Here is an 18437-nt window from a genome sequence, read left to right on the forward strand (position 1 = left end):
ATTGTGTAACAGTAGTGTACAAACCGTCAATTAGCATAACGTGCAGCCATTAGATCAATCAGTCGAGTATGGCAGACAAGGGCGACAAGAAGCCGTGGGATGACGCGCTGGGCGCCGTGTCCAAGCAGCTGGATGAGGCTTCCAAGAGTGTGCGCGATGCGGCCGCGAAACCCGTGAACCAGGCGCGCGACGTGGTGCTGAGTGAGGTGGACCACGCCAAGGAGCTCACAAGCTCGGCACGTCATGCGATAAGCGAGACGGCGCAGCAGGTGTGGAAGGCCACCAAGGAGTTCGCGGCGCCCGTTGTGGATGTTTTCAAGCGCGCCGATGGCGACGAGGGCACGCAGCTACGCAAACACCTGGGCGAGGCCCGTGTGAGCCTCAACAAGCAGCTCTACGCTGCGCAACTGCAGCTCGAGGAGTCCAAGAAGATCGCGGACGACCAGCTGGTGCCCGTCAAGGGTGCACTGGCCGTCGCCCAGCAGCGTCAGTGTTGTATATTTCCTACGAGAGTATGTCATTATATTAATCTTGTTTTATTGCTGTTGCGGCAGAGTTGGTGAAGGCGAACGAGTTCCGACGCGAACACCCGGAGGTGGCTGCTGCCGGTCTGGCGGTGGTGGTGGGCGTGCCGTCTCTGTTGATCCGTACGTGGACTCGGAGAGATGAAGTTGAAGTGAATGACTGATTTGGTTATGTTTTTTTTTTACTATAGGTGGCAAGTGGTCGGCGGTACGGAACTCGGCGCTGGCAGTCGGTGCTGGCGCTGCGGCGTGCTACGGCTCGGACAAGTGGGCGGAGAAGAAGCGGAAGTAGAGAGATGGCTGGCTGAGTGGCGGAGGTGGACTGCATCACATCATATCGCATTGCACGTGGATCAAGAAAAAAAAAGGAACTGGAAGTTGTAAGACGATCAAGAAGGACACAGCACTGAATCTCATCATGCAATTTAGTTGTTATACTTTCCATTACAGGTGGCTTATTTTTAATCGTGAAACAGCTTCTAGAAGGCACAAGGGACTGTGTTTACTCCGAGCAGAATATTGGTGAACTTGATGCTCCAAAGCATTTTTTCTAATGACTGAGTCAACGACGCGAGACTTCATATCGCAATGGCCCTATGATCACGCCCAGGGCTACGACGAATCAACAATGCAGTGGCGTGGTGTGGATCGAGTAGCAGAGCAGATACGACAGCGAGAAGAACGTCATCTAGATGAAGATTTCGCCACGATGGATTTTGAAACGCGAGCTGCTACGCTAGAAGCTCATTTTTTCCAAACACTTCGACGCTCAAGCGGCCGTAAGTCTCCAGTAGGCGCTCGACCAGTAACAAGAATCCGTCCCCAGTCAGCTTCTCATACACGTCGCGTAACAGAAAACAACAGGCCAGCCAATAGCAGAGTGAGACCTCAGTCAGCCAAGACAAGATCAGAGGTGCCTTGCAGTGTAAATGTAGTCCAGAATCAAAATCGTGTCGTGTGGAAGTCTGTCGCTCAACAAAATCCCTCCAAATGGCGAGAAATGCTGGAGCGAGGGCCGGAATTCGAACAACTAAATCTGCGAAGGTTGGAGCTAGAAACGTACGAGTTGCTGTACAACACCCTTCAAGTGGTCGAATCAAAAGCCACGACTCGGAGGCGAAAGAGGCAGAACAGCGCCGCTATCGCTGGTAAAGCTCAAGACTGCAGCCCAACACTGGCCTGTGGAAGTGGACTTCACTTAGCACGCAGTCGGAAAAGGCGGCAGCAAGAACATGATCGCCAGATGATGTTAGGCAAGGGTCGAGAGTCGTCGCGTGCAGACAGATCAGAAGACAATCGAGCTATTCAAGATAAAACACGAACTCGGAGCAAGCTGGTCAATAAGAAGAAAGCTGAGAAGCAGCGTCTGGAGTCCCAGCATACAAGTCAAACCTCCGCGCAGCAAAGGGCACCAAAATTTCCGCATCAAAAGCGGTCGACGAGGGGTCCATGGATACCATCAGGTTTATCGAAATCACTAGGGAAATCCTTCGAGACATGCGAGAAACAAATGTCAATGGAGAAGCGAGTTGCTGAAGTCCTTGCTGCGTTTCGAAGGCAAGCAGACACACACTTACGCTCGTCCAGAAATGTGCAAAACCAGTTGAAGGCACAGCAGTCTGCTAGGGAAAGAAGACCTAGGAAGACGGACCTGCCACTGGATAACTCTACTGTAGCCAAGCCTCATGTAGCTTCTACACGTTCAAAGTCGGCCAATGCTACGATGTCAAGACAAACGTCTAGCAGGTCGAGCAGTTCTGATAAACAGCTCCAGAGGAACTGCAGCAATCAGGATACGGAGGAGCCTGCTGCTGTTGAAGTGCAAAGCCCAAGATCCGCCCAATGTGCACTACAATCACCAGGTTATGGAAACGAGAACTTGCCAAGTGGATCGCTTGCCACCTTAACATTGGTAATTCCTCCACTGAAACTACTCCCTCATCTATGGGAAGACCAGCAGACACACGACAGCGTCGACAGTGCTTCTTCTGATCTACCAGTGCAAAATAAGATGGTGGGCACTTCTAGTGAACCTACAGTTCAATATCTGGAGCTTGGTGTTGCCTGTGAAGATTATCCGGAGTCATTCGTTCAATCCGGAGCTAGTGCACACGCGACGGCTGTAGCAGAATCGAAGACGAGTAACATGGCACCAGCGAATTGTGACTTGATGTTGGTCACCTCAGCCGAGTTACACGTTGCAAATGATTTGGATGCCGATGTAAACGAAGCAAGTTGCACAAACCAAGACAGCGATGTGAGTCCTATTGGATCGACCAATGAAGAAATCTCTCACGAAGAACAGAAAGAGGAAAGCACTGGGCGACAAGACAGTGACATCATCGAAGAGGAACACGTTGCCGAAAGTCTCATCGAACGAGCTAGTACTGGATCATCGCCAGAGGATACAGAGCCTTCACCAACCGCATTTGGATACGAATTATCAGAAGAGGAATCTCCCATCGTCTCCTGTGGAACGAACTGTGTCAGTAGGAATAACCTGCCAGACGTTGAGAAGGATGACTATATGAATCTCTTGAGTGATAGGGATATGTTCCATGGTGAAACGGATGCGTGTGGTGAGGAAGGCGCTCAAGTGAACGAAGAGCGAATCCTTGTGGAAGGATCGATGAGTCCGCGACAAGAGACCAGCACTGGTTTGTCAGTACATGCAGATGTAAACGTGACAGTATCCCAGCCCGCAGAGACGGAAGCATTTGCACTGAAGGAGTCGGTTTTGGATTTGAATGACTCTGACGTTGGTACGAGTGTTGAAAGTGATACTAAAGGTGGCGAACAATTGGTGACTGTAAGGTACGTCGTAAATGAAAGTCCGAGCAGCAGAATTGAAGTGGCTGGACTGGGTGGCAAAACGAATAGCGCCGACGTTGACAAATTCGATATTTTGGTTGAGATTAGTCCTCAAGCAGCAACCGACAGTGATATCCTGCCCTACGTTGGAGACAGTGAACGTGGCTTGAGTGGAAATACGATTATCGAACCCGCCAATATGGTAGATGAAGCGGATTCGTCCTTGTCATTCATGCGATCAGAGCAAAGCGTTTGCGGTTACGAGACTTTAACGTATCAAGAAATGGTTTTGAGAGATGAAAAGGAGGGAATCAAGACGGCTTCTATCAGTTCTGACTATCTTGTGGAAAGTAAAGGAAATGAAAGTGCCTATGAAGGCAGTAATAGCTCGGCTATGACGATGAGCGGAAGCCAATACGATCAAAGCACTGACGGACCGTTGGATCCATCCCTTCTTACAGACTCAAAGACTCTGTTGCTGGATCGATCGATTTCTATGGAGTCTGGTGAAACTCTTCTTCTTCTTACGACAGATGCAGGTGCCATTGATCAAGCCAGGATGATACCACAACTCGCCACCAGTGAGGCTACAGACAGGCTCGATCGAAATGACTGCGTTCGTGATTTACAGTCTCCAGAGACGAACAGAAATCACTCCGAGTCAGACACAGGTGATGAACAGCGAGATGTCGAATACTTCATATATAATAATACGGTCTCATCAAATCTGCTCAGTCTTGCCATGGAAACGCTGACCGACACAGCAACTACTACTAGCACAATGCTCGCAGACCATAAAATAATTGAGATGGAGTTGACAACTGAACATGCTACTGTGCACAGTACCAGTCCGAGTGCAAAGAGCGAACCTCGATCGCCAAAGAAGACAAAAATTAGCAAGTCCAATGCAACCCAGAAGGAGCCTACGATGACCGTAACTAATGGAGAGACCGCTATTGCTACGCCTCCGCCACCGCAAGACTCGTCGCCACAGTCTCAACACGGCACTGGTGATCTACAAAAGGAAGACCCTTTTTGGTTGCATCAACAAGCAGTAACCCGTTCATTCTTACAGCGAGTTTCATCGCGTAAACTTGCCGAAGAAAACTTGGATTCCATTCACTCGCAATCATGTCAAGAGCAAGTTGAACGTGACAACCAGCTAAGATCAACAGTGCGGGTATCCGTTGCTGCCGTCGTGGATGCTGAGACTCTACTTGGACAAAACGAAAATCCCGTAAAGGAGCGAGAAAGCATTGACGGGGACGCTGTCTCGCCCCTGAAACGCGAATGCTCTGAAGCATTGAACGACTGCCACTCGACCGTAGAAAAATATCCTCAAGTACTAGTAACAGAAGCTGCTACGTTAGACCTCGCTACTACATCACCCACCGAAAATGATACGAGGGTGGATGATGGCTCAACTTCCACGTCAGTGATGACGGATACATGTCCTGACGCAAAGCCAGCGCAGGTGAACTCGGTTGACCGAGCACAATGGAAAGAGGAACCTGATGCGAGTCAGTTAAGCGGAGGTGAACAGGAAGCGTCAACGCAAGAACGACCACAACTTTCATTGACATTCAACACCCTCGCACCCCTGACCGAAAAGTTTGATCAAGACCCCACTCAACCGTGGACCGAACACCACAACGCGGCTCGCAAGATTCAGTCTCTGTATCGATGCTTTGTGCGTCGTCAACTAATTCTCGATCAACTGCGCTTCATGGTAGCGAAGAAGCGCCGTCAAACACGGAGGAAGACTCGCCAGAAGATTAAGAAGACCCGGGCAGCAGATGCGGTGGGTAGTGGCCTCGAGCACGAGAGTTCAGTGGCAGGAATAAGAGTGGATGCGGATAACGTCGAAAACCTGTTGGATGAGGTGCAGCACGTTGCTCCAGCATCAGTGAGCTGTGCAATAGGCTTGAATTTGACACCGGAGCTGCATTCCAGCGAGATTCCGGAGCCGATCGAGAGAATTGGACCCCCAAAAGGCTCGAGTGAATTTGCGGTCGAACTTTTTGATGATTCTGCAGAAGTGAATGGAGACATGCTAGGGGCTACTACCGATCTAGAAAACCCTGCCTCTGAAAACTATGTGGTCAACAGTCCCAACTATACTACCAGTTTTGAGCTGCCACTAGTAGAGGAAGTTGTTTCGCACCACCAACCTACGCTTCTGCCTAGCGAAAACACTGAAGTTGGGCCGAGTAATAACAAACTGGCAGCCGCGTCTGTGGATACCGCAATCGACTCTGAAAGCGCTGCGATGCAACCGCGTTGGGATCGCTATGTGGACAGCACGACTAGCAAGTCGTTCTACTACAACCCCGTCACGAACGAGACGCAGTGGACAGCCCCAGACCACACTGCCATAAATTCGGCAGACGCAGCGGCAGCGACGGCAACAGACGCTGTCGTCTCGCCAAGCGGGCAGGACGCGCTCACACGGGTCACATGGCAGGAGTTTTTGGACGAGGCGTCCGGGCAGCTGTATTACTACAACACCAAGACCGGCGAATGTTCGTGGGAGCCGCCGAGTGGCGATTCTCCTGAAGTCGTGGAGTCGCTGCAATCCGTTGCAACAGCTGAAAGCGCGGCAATTGGCGTGAGCTCGTGGGTCATGTACGTTGATCCGGCTAGCCAAGCGCCATACTACGTGAACGTCGAGACGCTGGCCACGAGCTGGGAGGCGCCCGATAGTTTTACCGTGGCAGCAGCAGCAGCGGAGCCCAACGTGACGGCTACCGCCAATGAAGATTCCTATGTCATTGATGATCATGTTGCACTAGAGATCTGATAACTACAACAATGGACATCACATCGTCGCTCCCTTTTCTGTATCGTGTCGACGAAGGACGACGCGGTATGATATCCGCGTATGTGTCCTCGCGCGTTGATGTCTTATTTGTTCAGCTGTTGGTCACGTGCTAGCCAAGCGCTTGGCGAGCAGCGTCTGGAAGTCCTGGTTTTGGAAAGCCCCTCGAGCCGGGTGAGCTGCTGGCAATCGAGGTCACATGGCTGTTATCCTGTTGGTGGGGTGGCGACACGGCGCCAACCGCCGCCTGCAGGACGTGAATGTTCCTGAGAGAAAGGTGTGAAGCACATTGTGCGGTCGTGTGAGGTGCACCGCAGCCGTGGCGCGACTATGGCCCGATCTCGGTTGGTAACGCGCCACCTGCCTTTAGGTCTACCGAAAGCGCCACAACGCGTAGGCAGATGAAGCTTGTGTGGGTCTCCAGCAACGGTAGAGAGCTGCTTGGAAGCTCATTGTCCAGCAAACCGCGAAATAAGAAGTTATGACAACGGCGAGTATGCTTGCAACGTTGTATTGCGCGTTCGTAGAGATCGTAGAGCTGGCAACAAAGCGGTGCGTTTCCCGGAGTTGGACTTGCACCCAAGCACTAGCGCACAAGTAGCAAACAGTATGTGATGGCTACGGTGAACAAGTTGCCTGTCGCCTTCTTGGGATCTTGGTGCGCCCGATTGCAATTTGCAGTCGCCGCGTCGTTGCCAGACATCGGACCTTAGGGACAATTTCTGCACTGACAAAAAGTCACACAACTTGTATGGCACAATTTCTTGGCAAAGAACTCTTTGCAATCGATTGTCCGGGGATTCCTCGGTCTACCGATTTTCGAATCGATATGCATGGAGATGGCGCAGTGACGCTGAACGATTTACGAGGGGCTACACACGCTCTCGGTTGTCATCCATCGGCGGTGTATATCGCTCTCACTGCAACTTGCCGATCTCGGCACTGCTCAAAAGCGCGAGTTCCACGCAGCCTCGGGTGCTCTATATTGAAAGTATTGTCCACCGATGCGTCGCTCGCTTGTGGGGATACTGTTCGATCTGGTAAACCTTACTGATAATGGTTACCATCGTTCATCACGCAACACTTTGCTGATGAAGTGAGTGCCATGGTACATGCTTCAAACATAACGGAGACCACTTATCCGCGTTGGTACAAACCAGCATTGCACTAGGGTCAATGTTACAAGTAGGTGTTAAAATTGCGGAAAATTCATGTCAAATCTCATGCCAAAAAGTGTCCGCAGCTTGCTAGAATTTGGCGCTCCATGCTGCGTCGGACCATTTGACTCACAAACTTTACACGAGTTTTTCGGCAGAGTTTTCGAGGTTGGGGCAAAAATGCAGCAGAACCAGCTGGGCGCTTTTCGTGGCGTAGAGTAGAGGCCGCCTACAGAGACCGGTGCGCTGCTGACTCTCCTCTCCTGTGCCGACCAGGTCGCGAGTCGGGAATGCAAGTCATTTCCAGATTGCTCGGCCTTTTACTCATTGCTGTCTGCGGAAACGGTCTCGACCCGATCGAAGGAGTCGAGCAGTGCCCGCAAATTGGCAACAGTAGGTAGCCTCAATATACAGGAAAGCAGCCCGGATCGACAGACTTTTCCATCGAGAAACTTACTAGCAGGATGAAGGTCGTTTCAGCGTTCGCAGCGGCGGCGCTCGCGCTCCTCGGAGCGGCACAGGCCGTCGACGTTGACAACGGGTTCACGCAGGACGGCTCCACTACCTACTGCATGGGCGTCAACGGGGCGGTAGGTACGCTCGCTTTCGACACGTTGGAGGCCAGCAACGTCGGTCGCTGCCCCGTAGGCGTCACGCTAACGCTTACAGCCTCCGAGTTTCACGTGAGTGACCCCATCACCGTCAAGTGGACGGCCAAGGCGAACACTGGCTTGGCCAACGCCATCTTCCCGAACGCCATCGACGCAACCACAGGCCTCCCAGGTGCCGTGACCACGTCGTCACTGTTCGCCTGCACAGCCGGAACCAACTGCGCCACGAACGTGGGCGGAACCCCTACGGGTGCGGACGGAACTAGCACCGGAGCATTCGCCGCTGACGGCACCAAGGCCCTTGAGACCAACACGTTCACTCTCTCCACGGCTGGCGACTACATCATTGTGGGCATTGTCGCTCTGCCCGGTGATGCCTCGCTCAACCTTGCAGCGGAGGAATACATCGTCTTCAAGAAGATCAGTATCGTGTCCGCCGACTCGTCCATCTCGTCCTCGTCGACGTCCAATACAGGTAGCGTAGGAACTTCTGATTCAAGTGGCACAGAGTCGACCACCTGGTCGACCACTGCTCCGCCCGTAACAACTGCACCGCCGCTAACTCAGGCGCCGTCGCTTTCCACAGGTTCTTCCGCCTCGTCGTCTGGCAGCACCAACACCACGACGAGTGCGCCTGACAGCAACTCTGGAAACGACTCTGGCAGTTCGGCGGAGCAGGAATCCAAACTAAAGCAGAGCTCGGGCACGGACGAATCGGCCCAAGTCTCGGACTCTTCGACCAAGACAACCACGGCTCCGACTACGTCCGATGATACGACGCAGCAGAAGGACACAGGCTCCTCTGGAGCAGTCAAGTCGGCTTCGACCTCTAACGGCAGCGGTGACTTCCTCGGCCATAACGGAGTGATCATAATTGCCGCGCTGGTTGGCTGCTGTATCGTTGGTGTCGTCGCCTTTGCCTTCGTGATGCGTCGTCGTAAGGAGCAGCGTATGCACGCTAACAAAGCCTTCGACCTGAACTCGCCCTCTCTGGCTAGCGACATGGACGACAGTGGACTCCACGGCCACGACGGCGGCAAGATCGACCTCACATACGTCGCCAACATCTCAGCTCGAAACAACGACAAGGCTGCTGACAACATAATGAGTGAGGAATCCTCAGTCGCCATCATGGCTTCAGCTGAGCGTGGCTCGGAGCTCAACTCTAGCAATGGCAGCTCATTGAACTCGCTCCCCAAGAGCAGTTTGGACACCGATGGGTACTCGGAAAAGGCGAGCTACGGTGCTGCGGGTGCCGCTGCTGCTGCTTCCGCCGGGGCGACCAAACACTCGAACGAGGCGGAGATTGACGCCTACCGCATGAGCAACATGTCGGAGTTGTCATCCATTGCCGGTGGCCAGAGCGAAGCCTCAATGTCCAACTTCGGTGACTCGGTTGTGTCGGCCAGACAGAACAAGTACCTGCAGCCAGGAGACTGGAACGACTCGGAGTCATCTCGCATGGACTCCCGCCTGGACTCGATGGAGCAGGCTGAGTTGAAGGCCCGTGGATTCGGCAGCATCGGAGGATTCAGCACGGTCAGCGGCTTCTCGGAGGACAACACGTCACGCATCACGGGCTTGAGCGAGCACGACTCAAACCGCGACATTGGCTTCTCCATGTCGTCTCGCCCTACAGTTGAGTCACGGTTCACTGAGGACTACAATATCACGGAAGACCGTGCCACTGTTGAGTCGCGCTTTGATGACTACCGCGCTACGGAGGAGTCCCGTGTCACCGAGGATTCTCGTGCTACTGGCTTCTCGGAGGCCATGGACCAGTCGAGACTACAGAGCGAGGTGTCCGTGGACTCGTACGGCTTCCGAGCGTCGCGCTCCAGCGCAGACTCGTACAGCTCAGGCATGTCTCCGTACAGCCGCGAGAGCTCGCGTATCAGTGGCTTCAGTGTTGCCTCGAGTGACAGATCAAGCAACGCCAGCAAGTACTAGACCAAGTGATTGGTAGTTTTGTGGCGTCTGGTTTCCCAGTGCTAGGAAAGGGATGCAGTTCTGAGGTCAACGAGTGAGTGAGTTTTGTGGTTTTGATCGCGTCTCCAGTCCTCACCCCGAAGTTTGTTAATAATCTATGTTGGTTCGATAGCAGTTCCTTACCTAGCAGTGAATAGACTTGAACACGCACGTGTTTAACCCTTGCAATTCTACATTTTGGCACAAGATAGAGTTGGCTACGGCACGTTTGGATTAGCCAGAACCACGGTCTGCTTTACAATTTGCCTTAGATAAGCTTGTGCTCCTTGGCCAGCTTGGTGAGGTTCTCGATGGTTGAGGGCTCGCACTCCACCAGCGGGGCACGCACAGTAGCTGTGCACTTGCCCATGAGCTGCAGTACCTTCTTGATGGGCTGCGGGTTGGCCTCGCTGAAGAGCGACTTGACCAGGAAGATCTGTCCGTAGCAAATTGAATGACAATATTAGCATCACGAACGATAGCAATGTCAACTTCTAGCGGTCTCGAGCCAAAACGTACGTTCTCCAAAGCAGCCTTGCGAGCAGCGGCGTAGTCACCCTTGAGCATCGGGTCGGTAACGGCCAGCACCTTCTTGGGGGCTGTTTGCACGCAACAATAGAAACAAAATGAGTAAGCACCCCACAATTCGCAACTATGACAAGAATTGCCACTCACAAGCATTGGAGAGCACACTGATGACACCCTTGGCGCCCATGGCCATGAGCGGCAGGGTCAGGTTGTCGTCGCCCGACAGGATGGTGATGTCGCACAAAGCAGCGATCTCCATTGCCTGGTCCAGCGAGCCCGTGGACTCCTTGATAGCCACGATGTTGGGCAGCTTGGACAGCTCAGCAATCGTCTGCGGCGTCAGGTTGACGTTGGTCCGGCCGGGGATGTTGTACACCACCACGGGCAAGCCGACCTCGGCCACGGCCTTGAAGTGGGCGTACAGACCCTTCTGCGTAGGCTTGTTGTAGTACGGGCAAACCACCAGACAGGCGTCGGCACCGGCATCCTTAGCCGCACGCGTGAGACGCAGAGCCTCCGCCGTGTTGTTGGAGCCAGTGCCGGCAATCACAGGCACGCGGCCATTGACAGTAGACACCACCTCCGAAATCACGCGGTCGTGCTCATCGTGGGAGACCGTGGGGCACTCGCCGGTCGTGCCCATCTATCACAGTTATTGCGGCAAGTTGGTAGCATCGTTAGCGTCCAGCCAGTCAACAGGAATGCGCAAACTACTACGTACCGGCACGAGACCGTTGATGCCCTCCTGGATCTGCCATTCCACAAGCTCCCGCAGCTTGGCGTAGTCCACGGCGCTACCGTCCTCCGTGAAGGGCGTCACGAGCGCGGTGAAAGTTCCTTGCAGGTTGAGGACCATGGCTGTTGATAGGGCTTGGCTGGAAGTCGGAGACGCTGCCTTGACTGTCTATTGGATTGTGTGGAGCCACTGACGTCGGCGCCGGATGAAGTTGATGATCAGCGTCTGTTGCCCACCATGGAAGTGTTCACAGTATTGCCACAATACAAGGGATGGCTGTCGCCAAGCTTCAATTGAATAAATGTCGATTGGTTCATATTGATTTTTCAAGTTTCACCCCTTCCTTTCATCCGGCTTTTTGTAAGCTCATATTGTGGTAGTAGCATCCACTTGGCCACACCCGTTTTTCTTCTCAACAAGCTGATTACGGGAAGTGACTTCAAGCAGAGCTGTAGCACTAGAGGTGGCTACAGTCTCGATGCCGGCGTGCCAGGAACTCGGCGAGAAAGCCGGTATAAACACGATCGCAGCCGGGTATCTCGCGTGACGATCCGAACATCGCCGTAGCAATGATATGTTGAACACGGCGTGATCATTGCTGTGGTGAGTACGATTGCGGCTTACATGCACTGTGCTCGAACGTCTCGATGACTTGGAACGTCGATGAACACGGCATTAGTAGTCACTCGAGCGCGACTTCAATATGTCACTGTAGTGAGGTACCTACTATCAAATTTGGCGGGATTTCAAAATTTTGAACTGGAGCGCGAAGTCCGCACTCGATCAGCGCACACCATACAAAACCCAAGTGTAGTGCGCGACGAACGCGACAGGCAGCGCTCAAGTCAGAAGCCGACACCGATGACGATGGATGCGGCGCTATCGGACCGTAAGCGCAAGGCGGACGCCTTCGAGTGGGAGGCGTCCAAGGAGAATGTGATGCCGCTCAAGCGCGGCCGCAACGTGGCGGACCTGAACAAGGCTCTCCGCGCGCACGACTCATTCCAGACCAAATTGCGACTCGAGGACGAACTCAAGGCCAAGCAGGATGCTGTCGAGGCCTACAACGGAGACGATCCGCTCGCCGCGTGGCTTGAATACATACGCTGGCTGGAGGTCAAAATGCCCGAAGATACGCGCAAGAAGTTTACTGCACTGGAGAAGTGCACGCGAGAGCTCAAGGATAACCCGCACTACAAGAACGACATGCGATACATCCGATTATGGATCCAATACGTGAGAAGTGTGGATGATGCTCAATGGCGTCAAATTTACTGATGTTAACGTTGTTTGTGTCGTTGTAGGCGGACTTGGTGTCCAACCCCAAGGACATTTTCAAGTATCTTTACCAGAACAAGATCGGTGAGCGCGTCTCGCTCTTCTACATCGGATGGGCCTACGTCCTCGAGACGATGGCCAACTACCCACAAGCACACAAGATTTATTTAAAGGCCGGCCAGAAGTACGTGCATCTGAGGCTACATTCTGGAGTTCTGTCGTATATTGAGTAAGCTATTCATTTTTCTTGCTGCTGTAGGAACGCGGAGCCGCAGGACCTTTTGGAAAGAAAGTACAAGGAATTTCAGAGACGCATGAGTCGCCAGTGGCTGAGGATGACCGAGGAGACGGGAGCTAATGGGATCGATGAGGTAACACACCGCCGTGCTCTTGAGAGCTTGTCGTCCTATGGAACATTGGAACTAAACGATGCTCAGCGGCAGCAGCTTCACCAGCATCGAGCATCTGCTCGGGTCCAGCGTATCCAGAAAGCGAACGCGCACAAACCGGTATTTGTTGTCTACGAGGATCCTGTTGGACACTCTGTTGATCCTTTTGACGGTAACGGTGGGTGGAAAAAGCTTGGCACTATGCAACAGCAGGACAAGGAGAATGAGATGGCGCCGAGTGCGTGGAATACACTTGCAGCTCGTGGAGAATCTGGAGCTGGAGCTGGTCGACAATCTGACCGTCGATCGCCGCCCGGGCGAAACAGTCGACCACAGGATGCCAGCACTTTACAGGTTTTTGTGGATGAAGAATTTTCTGTGTCTGAAAGCGAACAGAAGCGACGAACACCTCTGACACATCGTTCTCAAACGCTTCGACAGCGACTGGATGGAGTGGCTACAGAGGAGGAAATGCTTGCGCAGGAACCACTCAAGAATTTCACTGCCAGCGACAAGAAGGCGCGTGCGCAGAAGCAGGTAACGAAAGGCAGATCGGAAAAATCTTGCTATGACGTTGAACAGATCACATCCTCAACGGGCGACGCAATTTCCTTTGAAGAAATCCGAGCGAGCGCGTATCAGCAGGCGGTGGATAGACATCGCGAGCTGGAGCATCGCGCCCTGCACGACGTGACTCATGAAGTCGACTCTGCATCCAACGTAACTTTGTCCTTGTCGGCTGCTACTTCTTCAGTGACTGCATCGGTAGCTTCTCACAGAGCCAACCCTTCAGCGCCGACCACAACATCGTCAACTTCTCGTGAAGTAGAGAGTCCTGAGAGAAAACCAGCTCCTCTTGCTACTGCAGCGCAAACTGCCGCGGTATCAACGCACAACGGTGATCAAGAAGACATGACTATCAACACTCGCGTCGCATTGGAGGACATCAACAGCATGTTTTGCAGCCCGCCACGACAGCCAAAACCTAGTGTGTGGGATGCAAAGGAGGGTGATCCGGTCGAGCGAAAGCTTCACTTCAGCGTATTTGAAGACTCGGTCGATAGCGTGGCATTGAATGCGCAGGATCAGTCCCAGCGACAAGACATAAATGAGTCTATCCCAAAGCAAACGTTCCAGGTTTTCAAAGATGATGCGTCCGCTGAGCCTCTGGTAGGAAGGAAGCAGGATTTCCAGATTTTCAGCGATGGCGCACCCGAAGAACCTCGAACAGGGAAGGCATTTCAGGTTTTCAGTGATGATGTTCCAGAAGAGCCTCGGACTGGAAAGACGAGTTGGAGTCAGAAGAGGAAGCCACTCGGTGCCCGAGATGACCTGGTGTGCAGTGTGCGATTAACGAACAAAGACGTTCTTATGCGAGTTCAAAAGGATGCCGCTGAGAAGGACTCGACGGAAAGGTAGAGCCCCAGTGCCTGCTCTTCCATTAACGATTTATTATATCAGGAGAACCCTGTATTGTTCGACAATGCTGATCGAACAGCGTATACCTTAGCCGCTGGATTCAAGGCACAACAAAGAACTTAGCACGAGAGGGATCGTCGAGGTATAGTTACTGCCTCGCTGTTGACCTTCAAATTGATTTGTCGTGCAATCCTATCAGACAATGAACTTGTAATGCTAGCATATGAACACTTGACGCTTTCACTAACCGTTTGACGTCAAGAAATATTACGCAGCCAACACCAAAGAGCGTCACTCATCTCAGCACAAAAGTACCTGTGGCAGCACTCGTGTTGGACCCATACACTTTTGAAAACCGGCAAAATTTGATTCTGGATCGACGCGTCGACTGGTACTTGTGCTCGAGACCTGATGCCGTCAAGCTCCATTCACAAACTTTGCCGCGGGTCCCGTGTACTAACCCAGTCAAGCGGAAGTTGCCAAAGCCGATTGTCTTCAAGGCCAGTACAACACTAACTGTCCAGCTGGTCGGAGTTTTGGGGTCGGGCTCCTTTGCGTATGTCTTTTCAGCGAAGGTCGTTGATACGACTATCAACTCCACTCGCAATAAGGCTGTTAAGGTACTGGTATACGCTCCAGATGATGTTATAGCTGTAGCTAACATGCCTGGTTGGTCAGATTGAGAAGGAACGCCAGAATCTAGCTTGGGAGTTTTACATTACGAACAAGATCAAGAAAAAACTGAGGATTGAGAGAGGGATTCCGGACGAGAAGATTCCTGTTCCAACGTTAACCGAACTCCATTTGTTCTCGGTGCATGAAGATGCTCGTATTAAGTGGCACCCTTCACGAATTTAACCTAATGTTACTCTTTACTGCTACTTGGCAGAATGGAGCTTTGCTCATCATGGATAAGGGTCACGTTGGAACACTCTTCGACGTCCTAAATTGCTACAAGCAGGTATTGCTCGCTTTGATTTACGGTGTTTCTGCGGAATCTAAAGTCCCTGTGGATCCTCTATTCCTTTGCAGTGGGGTACTACATTTCCGGAAGTATTAGCTGTTTACTACGGTATCAAGATGCTGCGGTGCATTGAGCTTCTTCACAGTGCAAATGTTCTCCACGGTGATATCAAACCGGACAACTGGTTGATGATACCTGGGAATCCTTCATCCGAGTTGGAATTGATCAGCCAAGAACCGAAACTTGACAAAGTTTACCAGGCTGGTGACCTCTATCTTATTGACTACGGAAGATCGATCGACTTGAGTTTCTACCCGGATGGAACAGTTTTCAGAGGCAGTTGCCACGCCAAAGGCTTTCAATGTGTCGAGATGCTTACGCAACGCCCATGGACATACCAGATCGACACGTTTGCCTTTTGCGGGACAATGCACTGCATGCTCTTCGGGGAATACATGGAAGTCAAGCCCAAGCGTAACGCCAAGGGTGCAACGCATTGGGGAATTGTCAGGCAATTCAAACGGTATTGGCAAGTCGACATGTGGGAAAACTTTTTCCACGTGCTTCTGAATGTACACAGTTGCACGGATCAACCCTCGTTGCTCAACCTTCGGAGGCGCATGGAACGCTACTTCGTATCCGATCGGAGTCGTCAACAAGTATGCTTTCGTCTCACCAGCGAACTTGCGATAGACATTGAGCATTGTTAAAGACACTTTCTAACATTTGGGCTATCGCTACTTTCATTAGGAGCTCTTCAAGCAGCTGAGTCGGCAGGATAGTGTTCTCAGAAAGACAACTGTTTAGACAGATCAATGCTAATCAAGGCAATCAGAGTAATGCTACATGTCGTATTCGATCTTCAGGCGAGGTCAACTCAGCCCCCAGCAAATCTACAAATTCTCCTATGTGTACGGAAGAAGAGCTACAGTACTCTTCGACAGCATCATTTCTTCAACTCGCACTCTTTGATAGCAGACCACGCTGTATTGTCGCGACTCGCACCACCTATTGTTTTCCTCGCAGACATACACAAACAATACACATAAGCGCAGGTACTAGCGATCAAGCAAAAGTGAATCCTGTGTATTCCTACGGGGTTAGTTCCTCTGCGCTGATGTCGCGGCTGCGATTCTTCTCACGTTTCCAAACGGCGAGGCGTACCTGATGCTTGTGCTCCCTTCGACTTGACCACAGAGCTGATGGCACTAAGCAGTTAGTTCGTTACTGCGGCGGATTACCGTATGGCGGATACTGATACTGATCCGTCCCGTTAGTTCCAGGTGCACCAGCACCAGCACCACCCGCAGGTGGATCATATTGTCCATATCCCTGATAGTCAGCGCCCTGACCACTCTGATCCCATGATCCGTAATACGAATTGTACCCACCATTCCATCCTTGTTGTCCCCAGTCTTGGCCCTGTCCTTGGTAATCATATCCGCCAGGCGGCGCCACCGGAGGCGGGAACGCCGTAGCCGGAGTAGATCCCAATGCAGTTGTACCAGGAGGTGCTGGCACTCCAGGTGGACCAGCTGTGCCTGGAGCACCTACAGACTGATGCATCCAAGGCTGTGCCGTCGCACTCGAAGTCTTGGCTGGTTGCAACCATGGCGCTGTAGCACCTGCGGTCGCTGCTTCTGGACCGTTTCCGTTTGCAGCAGTCGAAGTGGCAGGTGCTTCACCAAGCTGCTGCATAAATTGCTGATATTCCTTGTCGATGGCAGCGTTTTCCTCAGCAGACTTCTTTTTCTGAGTACAATCACGTGTCGGGTGACTAGAATCACCACAAATGGCACACTTGACGTTAACGGGCTTGAACGTACCTAAAATGCAGCATGGAAACAAGTCACAGTTATCGTATCAAAAACAAAATAGAAAGAGTAATACGTGGCACGTACGATGAGCGTCTCGGTTGGGGCATTCCCATTGGCGATGTCCCTTTTCGCCACAAATATGGCAGTAGTCGTCGTCTCGGAGTGTACCATTGATCAGAGCCAATTCACGCAGTTGCTTCTGCTTGTGAGCATTCCTCGTATCATCCACCGGCACCAGCAGACTCTGTACTTCCTTGGCTGCCTTATCGAGGTCTTCTTCGCGGTCACCTGTGATAAGCACGTGCAGATCATCGTTCTCATCGGCATTCATCTTCTTGCCTTTGCTGCCTTCCTTGACGGATCCCTTGCCACGGATGGCGATCTTGCAGTTCGTTTCTCGTTCCATGCGCTTCTGCGTGTTGCCACGCGGACCGATGATCAAACCGATGAAGTTATAGGATGGGAAATCGCGAATTGGAATGTAAATCTTTCGATGCAGTTTCTGACGTGCGTAGTCCGCAGGCGGTCGGAAGAGCGGATTGATCTTCACGAGCTCCTCAATCGTCTCGCGCCGACGTTTCTCCAGCGCGGCCTTCATACGAACTTCGCGTGTGTTGGTACGCTTTCCGTTTGAGTCATACTGCGGAGGAGGCGACGGTGATCGATTCGGATCCTTCTCGATCATCGCTGCGTCCATTACCACCGTCTTCAATTTCTGGTTGATGTTTTCCAGTTGCGCACGGAGCATAACCGACTGCTGCTGCTTTTGGTTGAGCAGTCCAGTCATCGCTGAGGCGCCACTGGATGTCGGTGCCCATCGCGACTTTTTCCGCTTCTTTTCGCCATTTCCGTCCGCTCCAGACTCCACTGGGTCTCCCCACCGACTCTTACGGCGTTTCTTCGGTTGCTCTTCAGCTGGTTTGGTCGTTGCAGCGTCTTCCTTCTGCTTATCCTTATCACGTGTATTCTCCTTTTTCTCTGCGGGCTCAACGTCATCCCCATGCTCTGTGAACTTGATGTAAGCCTTAAGCACCTCTCGGTACGGCTCCCACGTCTTGAGTTCCTGCCAGAAGAGCGGAAACGCGCCGTATTTGGCCTGCCATAGTCATTAAAAAACCAGAATCCAGTTAGCAGCTATAAATCCTTAGCAATTGTTAACACGCGCGTAGCACCTCGAGCTGCGGCCGCTGACGGAACCATTGCTTCATTGGATGGTGATAATTCTTCATCATCGCCTCCTTCTCCTGCTCCTCCTCATAGTGGTACTCGTCCTTGGGCTTATCCTCCGTCTGCTTGGGCTTATCACCGCCTACAGTGGCCATGAAGGCTGCGAAGCCGCCCGCGTCATCGTCTGCCATGATAAATGAGCCACTGGGCGGTTGCTCCCTCCGATTGAAATAGTCGGTGGCTGCAATAC

The 18437-nt window shown here is 52.4% G+C and overlaps 6 protein-coding genes across 12 annotated transcripts; 4 read left to right on the forward strand and 2 right to left on the reverse strand.

Moving 5' to 3' along the window:
• Positions 1–11: 11 nt before the first annotated feature.
• On the forward strand, positions 12–1037 carry PPTG_02530 (hypothetical protein). Its single transcript, XM_008893642.1, has 3 exons — positions 12–486; positions 555–647; positions 716–1037. The coding sequence occupies exons 1-3, from the start codon at positions 69–71 to the stop codon at positions 814–816; spliced, it is 612 nt and encodes a 203-aa protein (XP_008891890.1). The 5' UTR covers positions 12–68; the 3' UTR covers positions 817–1037.
• A 2-nt stretch (positions 1038–1039) lies between these two features.
• PPTG_02531 (hypothetical protein) lies at positions 1040–6643 on the forward strand. The gene has a single exon (XM_008893643.1). It carries the CDS (start codon positions 1078–1080, stop codon positions 6133–6135), a length of 5058 nt encoding a protein of 1685 aa, XP_008891891.1. The 5' UTR covers positions 1040–1077; the 3' UTR covers positions 6136–6643.
• A 678-nt stretch (positions 6644–7321) lies between these two features.
• Positions 7322–11838, reverse strand: PPTG_02533 (dihydrodipicolinate synthase). Of its 3 annotated transcripts, none has more exons than XM_008893647.1 (5): positions 11139–11838; positions 10565–11060; positions 10409–10488; positions 10150–10325; positions 7322–10080 (listed from the first exon to the last, which is right to left on the reverse strand). In XM_008893647.1, the coding sequence occupies exons 1-4, from the start codon at positions 11271–11273 to the stop codon at positions 10158–10160; spliced, it is 879 nt and encodes a 292-aa protein (XP_008891895.1). In that variant the 5' UTR covers positions 11274–11838; the 3' UTR covers positions 7322–10080; positions 10150–10157. The 3 variants fall into 3 exon arrangements, with proteins under 3 accessions (XP_008891895.1, XP_008891896.1, XP_008891894.1); XM_008893648.1 differs by having other exon boundaries at positions 7322–9931; positions 10034–10325; XM_008893646.1 differs by having other exon boundaries at positions 7322–10325.
• Positions 7499–10111, forward strand: PPTG_02532. Of its 2 annotated transcripts, XM_008893645.1 has the most exons (2): positions 7499–8396; positions 8508–10111. In XM_008893645.1, exons 1-2 carry the CDS (start codon positions 7775–7777, stop codon positions 9869–9871), a joined length of 1986 nt encoding a protein of 661 aa, XP_008891893.1. In that variant the 5' UTR covers positions 7499–7774; the 3' UTR covers positions 9872–10111. The 2 variants fall into 2 exon arrangements, with proteins under 2 accessions (XP_008891893.1, XP_008891892.1); XM_008893644.1 differs by having other exon boundaries at positions 7499–10111.
• On the forward strand, positions 11817–16094 carry PPTG_02534 (BUB protein kinase; the record flags this gene model as incomplete). Its single annotated transcript, XM_008893649.1, has 11 exons — positions 11817–12389; positions 12458–12615; positions 12691–12802; positions 12869–12940; positions 13013–14235; positions 14331–14381; positions 14502–14859; positions 14918–15052; positions 15129–15200; positions 15272–15862; positions 15954–16094. 11 exons carry the CDS (start codon positions 11817–11819, stop codon positions 16008–16010), a joined length of 3402 nt encoding a protein of 1133 aa, XP_008891897.1. The 3' UTR covers positions 16011–16094.
• PPTG_02535 (hypothetical protein) lies at positions 16037–18429 on the reverse strand. 4 transcript variants are annotated; one of them, XM_008893652.1, is made up of 4 exons: positions 18193–18378; positions 17105–18116; positions 16595–17029; positions 16037–16463 (listed from the first exon to the last, which is right to left on the reverse strand). In XM_008893652.1, exons 1-4 carry the CDS (start codon positions 18376–18378, stop codon positions 16441–16443), a joined length of 1656 nt encoding a protein of 551 aa, XP_008891900.1. In that variant the 3' UTR covers positions 16037–16440. The 4 variants fall into 4 exon arrangements, with proteins under 4 accessions (XP_008891900.1, XP_008891898.1, XP_008891899.1 ...); XM_008893650.1 differs by having other exon boundaries at positions 16037–17029; positions 18193–18429; XM_008893651.1 differs by having other exon boundaries at positions 16037–18116; positions 18193–18429.
• Between the last annotated feature and the right edge of the window lie 8 nt (positions 18430–18437).

Source organism: Phytophthora parasitica (assembly GCF_000247585.1).
Source record: "Phytophthora parasitica INRA-310 unplaced genomic scaffold supercont2.2, whole genome shotgun sequence".
Taxonomy (NCBI): domain Eukaryota; phylum Oomycota; class Peronosporomycetes; order Peronosporales; family Peronosporaceae; genus Phytophthora; species Phytophthora nicotianae.

What these genes read in the sequence shown, in the direction of transcription:
- PPTG_02532 (XM_008893644.1), top strand. Translation starts at nt 7,775, where the DNA reads ATGAAGGTCGTTTCAGCGTTCGCAGCGGCGGCGCTCGCGCTCCTCGGA.
- PPTG_02530 (XM_008893642.1), top strand. Translation starts at nt 69, where the DNA reads ATGGCAGACAAGGGCGACAAGAAGCCGTGGGATGACGCGCTGGGCGCC. An exon ending in ACTGGCCGTCGCCCAGCAGC is followed by an intron (nt 487 to 554) that starts GTCAGTGTTGTA and finishes CTGTTGCGGCAG; the next exon opens with AGTTGGTGAAGGCGAACGAG. An exon ending in CGTGCCGTCTCTGTTGATCC is followed by an intron (nt 648 to 715) that starts GTACGTGGACTC and finishes TTTTTACTATAG; the next exon opens with GTGGCAAGTGGTCGGCGGTA.
- PPTG_02535 (XM_008893650.1), bottom strand. Translation starts at nt 18,378, where the DNA reads ATGGCAGACGATGACGCGGGCGGCTTCGCAGCCTTCATGGCCACTGTA. An exon ending in GTCAGCGGCCGCAGCTCGAG is followed by an intron (nt 18,117 to 18,192) that starts GTGCTACGCGCG and finishes TGACTATGGCAG; the next exon opens with GCCAAATACGGCGCGTTTCC. An exon ending in CCCCAACCGAGACGCTCATC is followed by an intron (nt 17,030 to 17,104) that starts GTACGTGCCACG and finishes GCTGCATTTTAG; the next exon opens with GTACGTTCAAGCCCGTTAAC.
- PPTG_02531 (XM_008893643.1), top strand. Translation starts at nt 1,078, where the DNA reads ATGACTGAGTCAACGACGCGAGACTTCATATCGCAATGGCCCTATGAT.
- PPTG_02533 (XM_008893647.1), bottom strand. Translation starts at nt 11,273, where the DNA reads ATGGTCCTCAACCTGCAAGGAACTTTCACCGCGCTCGTGACGCCCTTC. An exon ending in CAGTGTGCTCTCCAATGCTT is followed by an intron (nt 10,489 to 10,564) that starts GTGAGTGGCAAT and finishes GCGTGCAAACAG; the next exon opens with CCCCCAAGAAGGTGCTGGCC. An exon ending in GCAAGGCTGCTTTGGAGAAC is followed by an intron (nt 10,326 to 10,408) that starts GTACGTTTTGGC and finishes TGCTACGGACAG; the next exon opens with ATCTTCCTGGTCAAGTCGCT.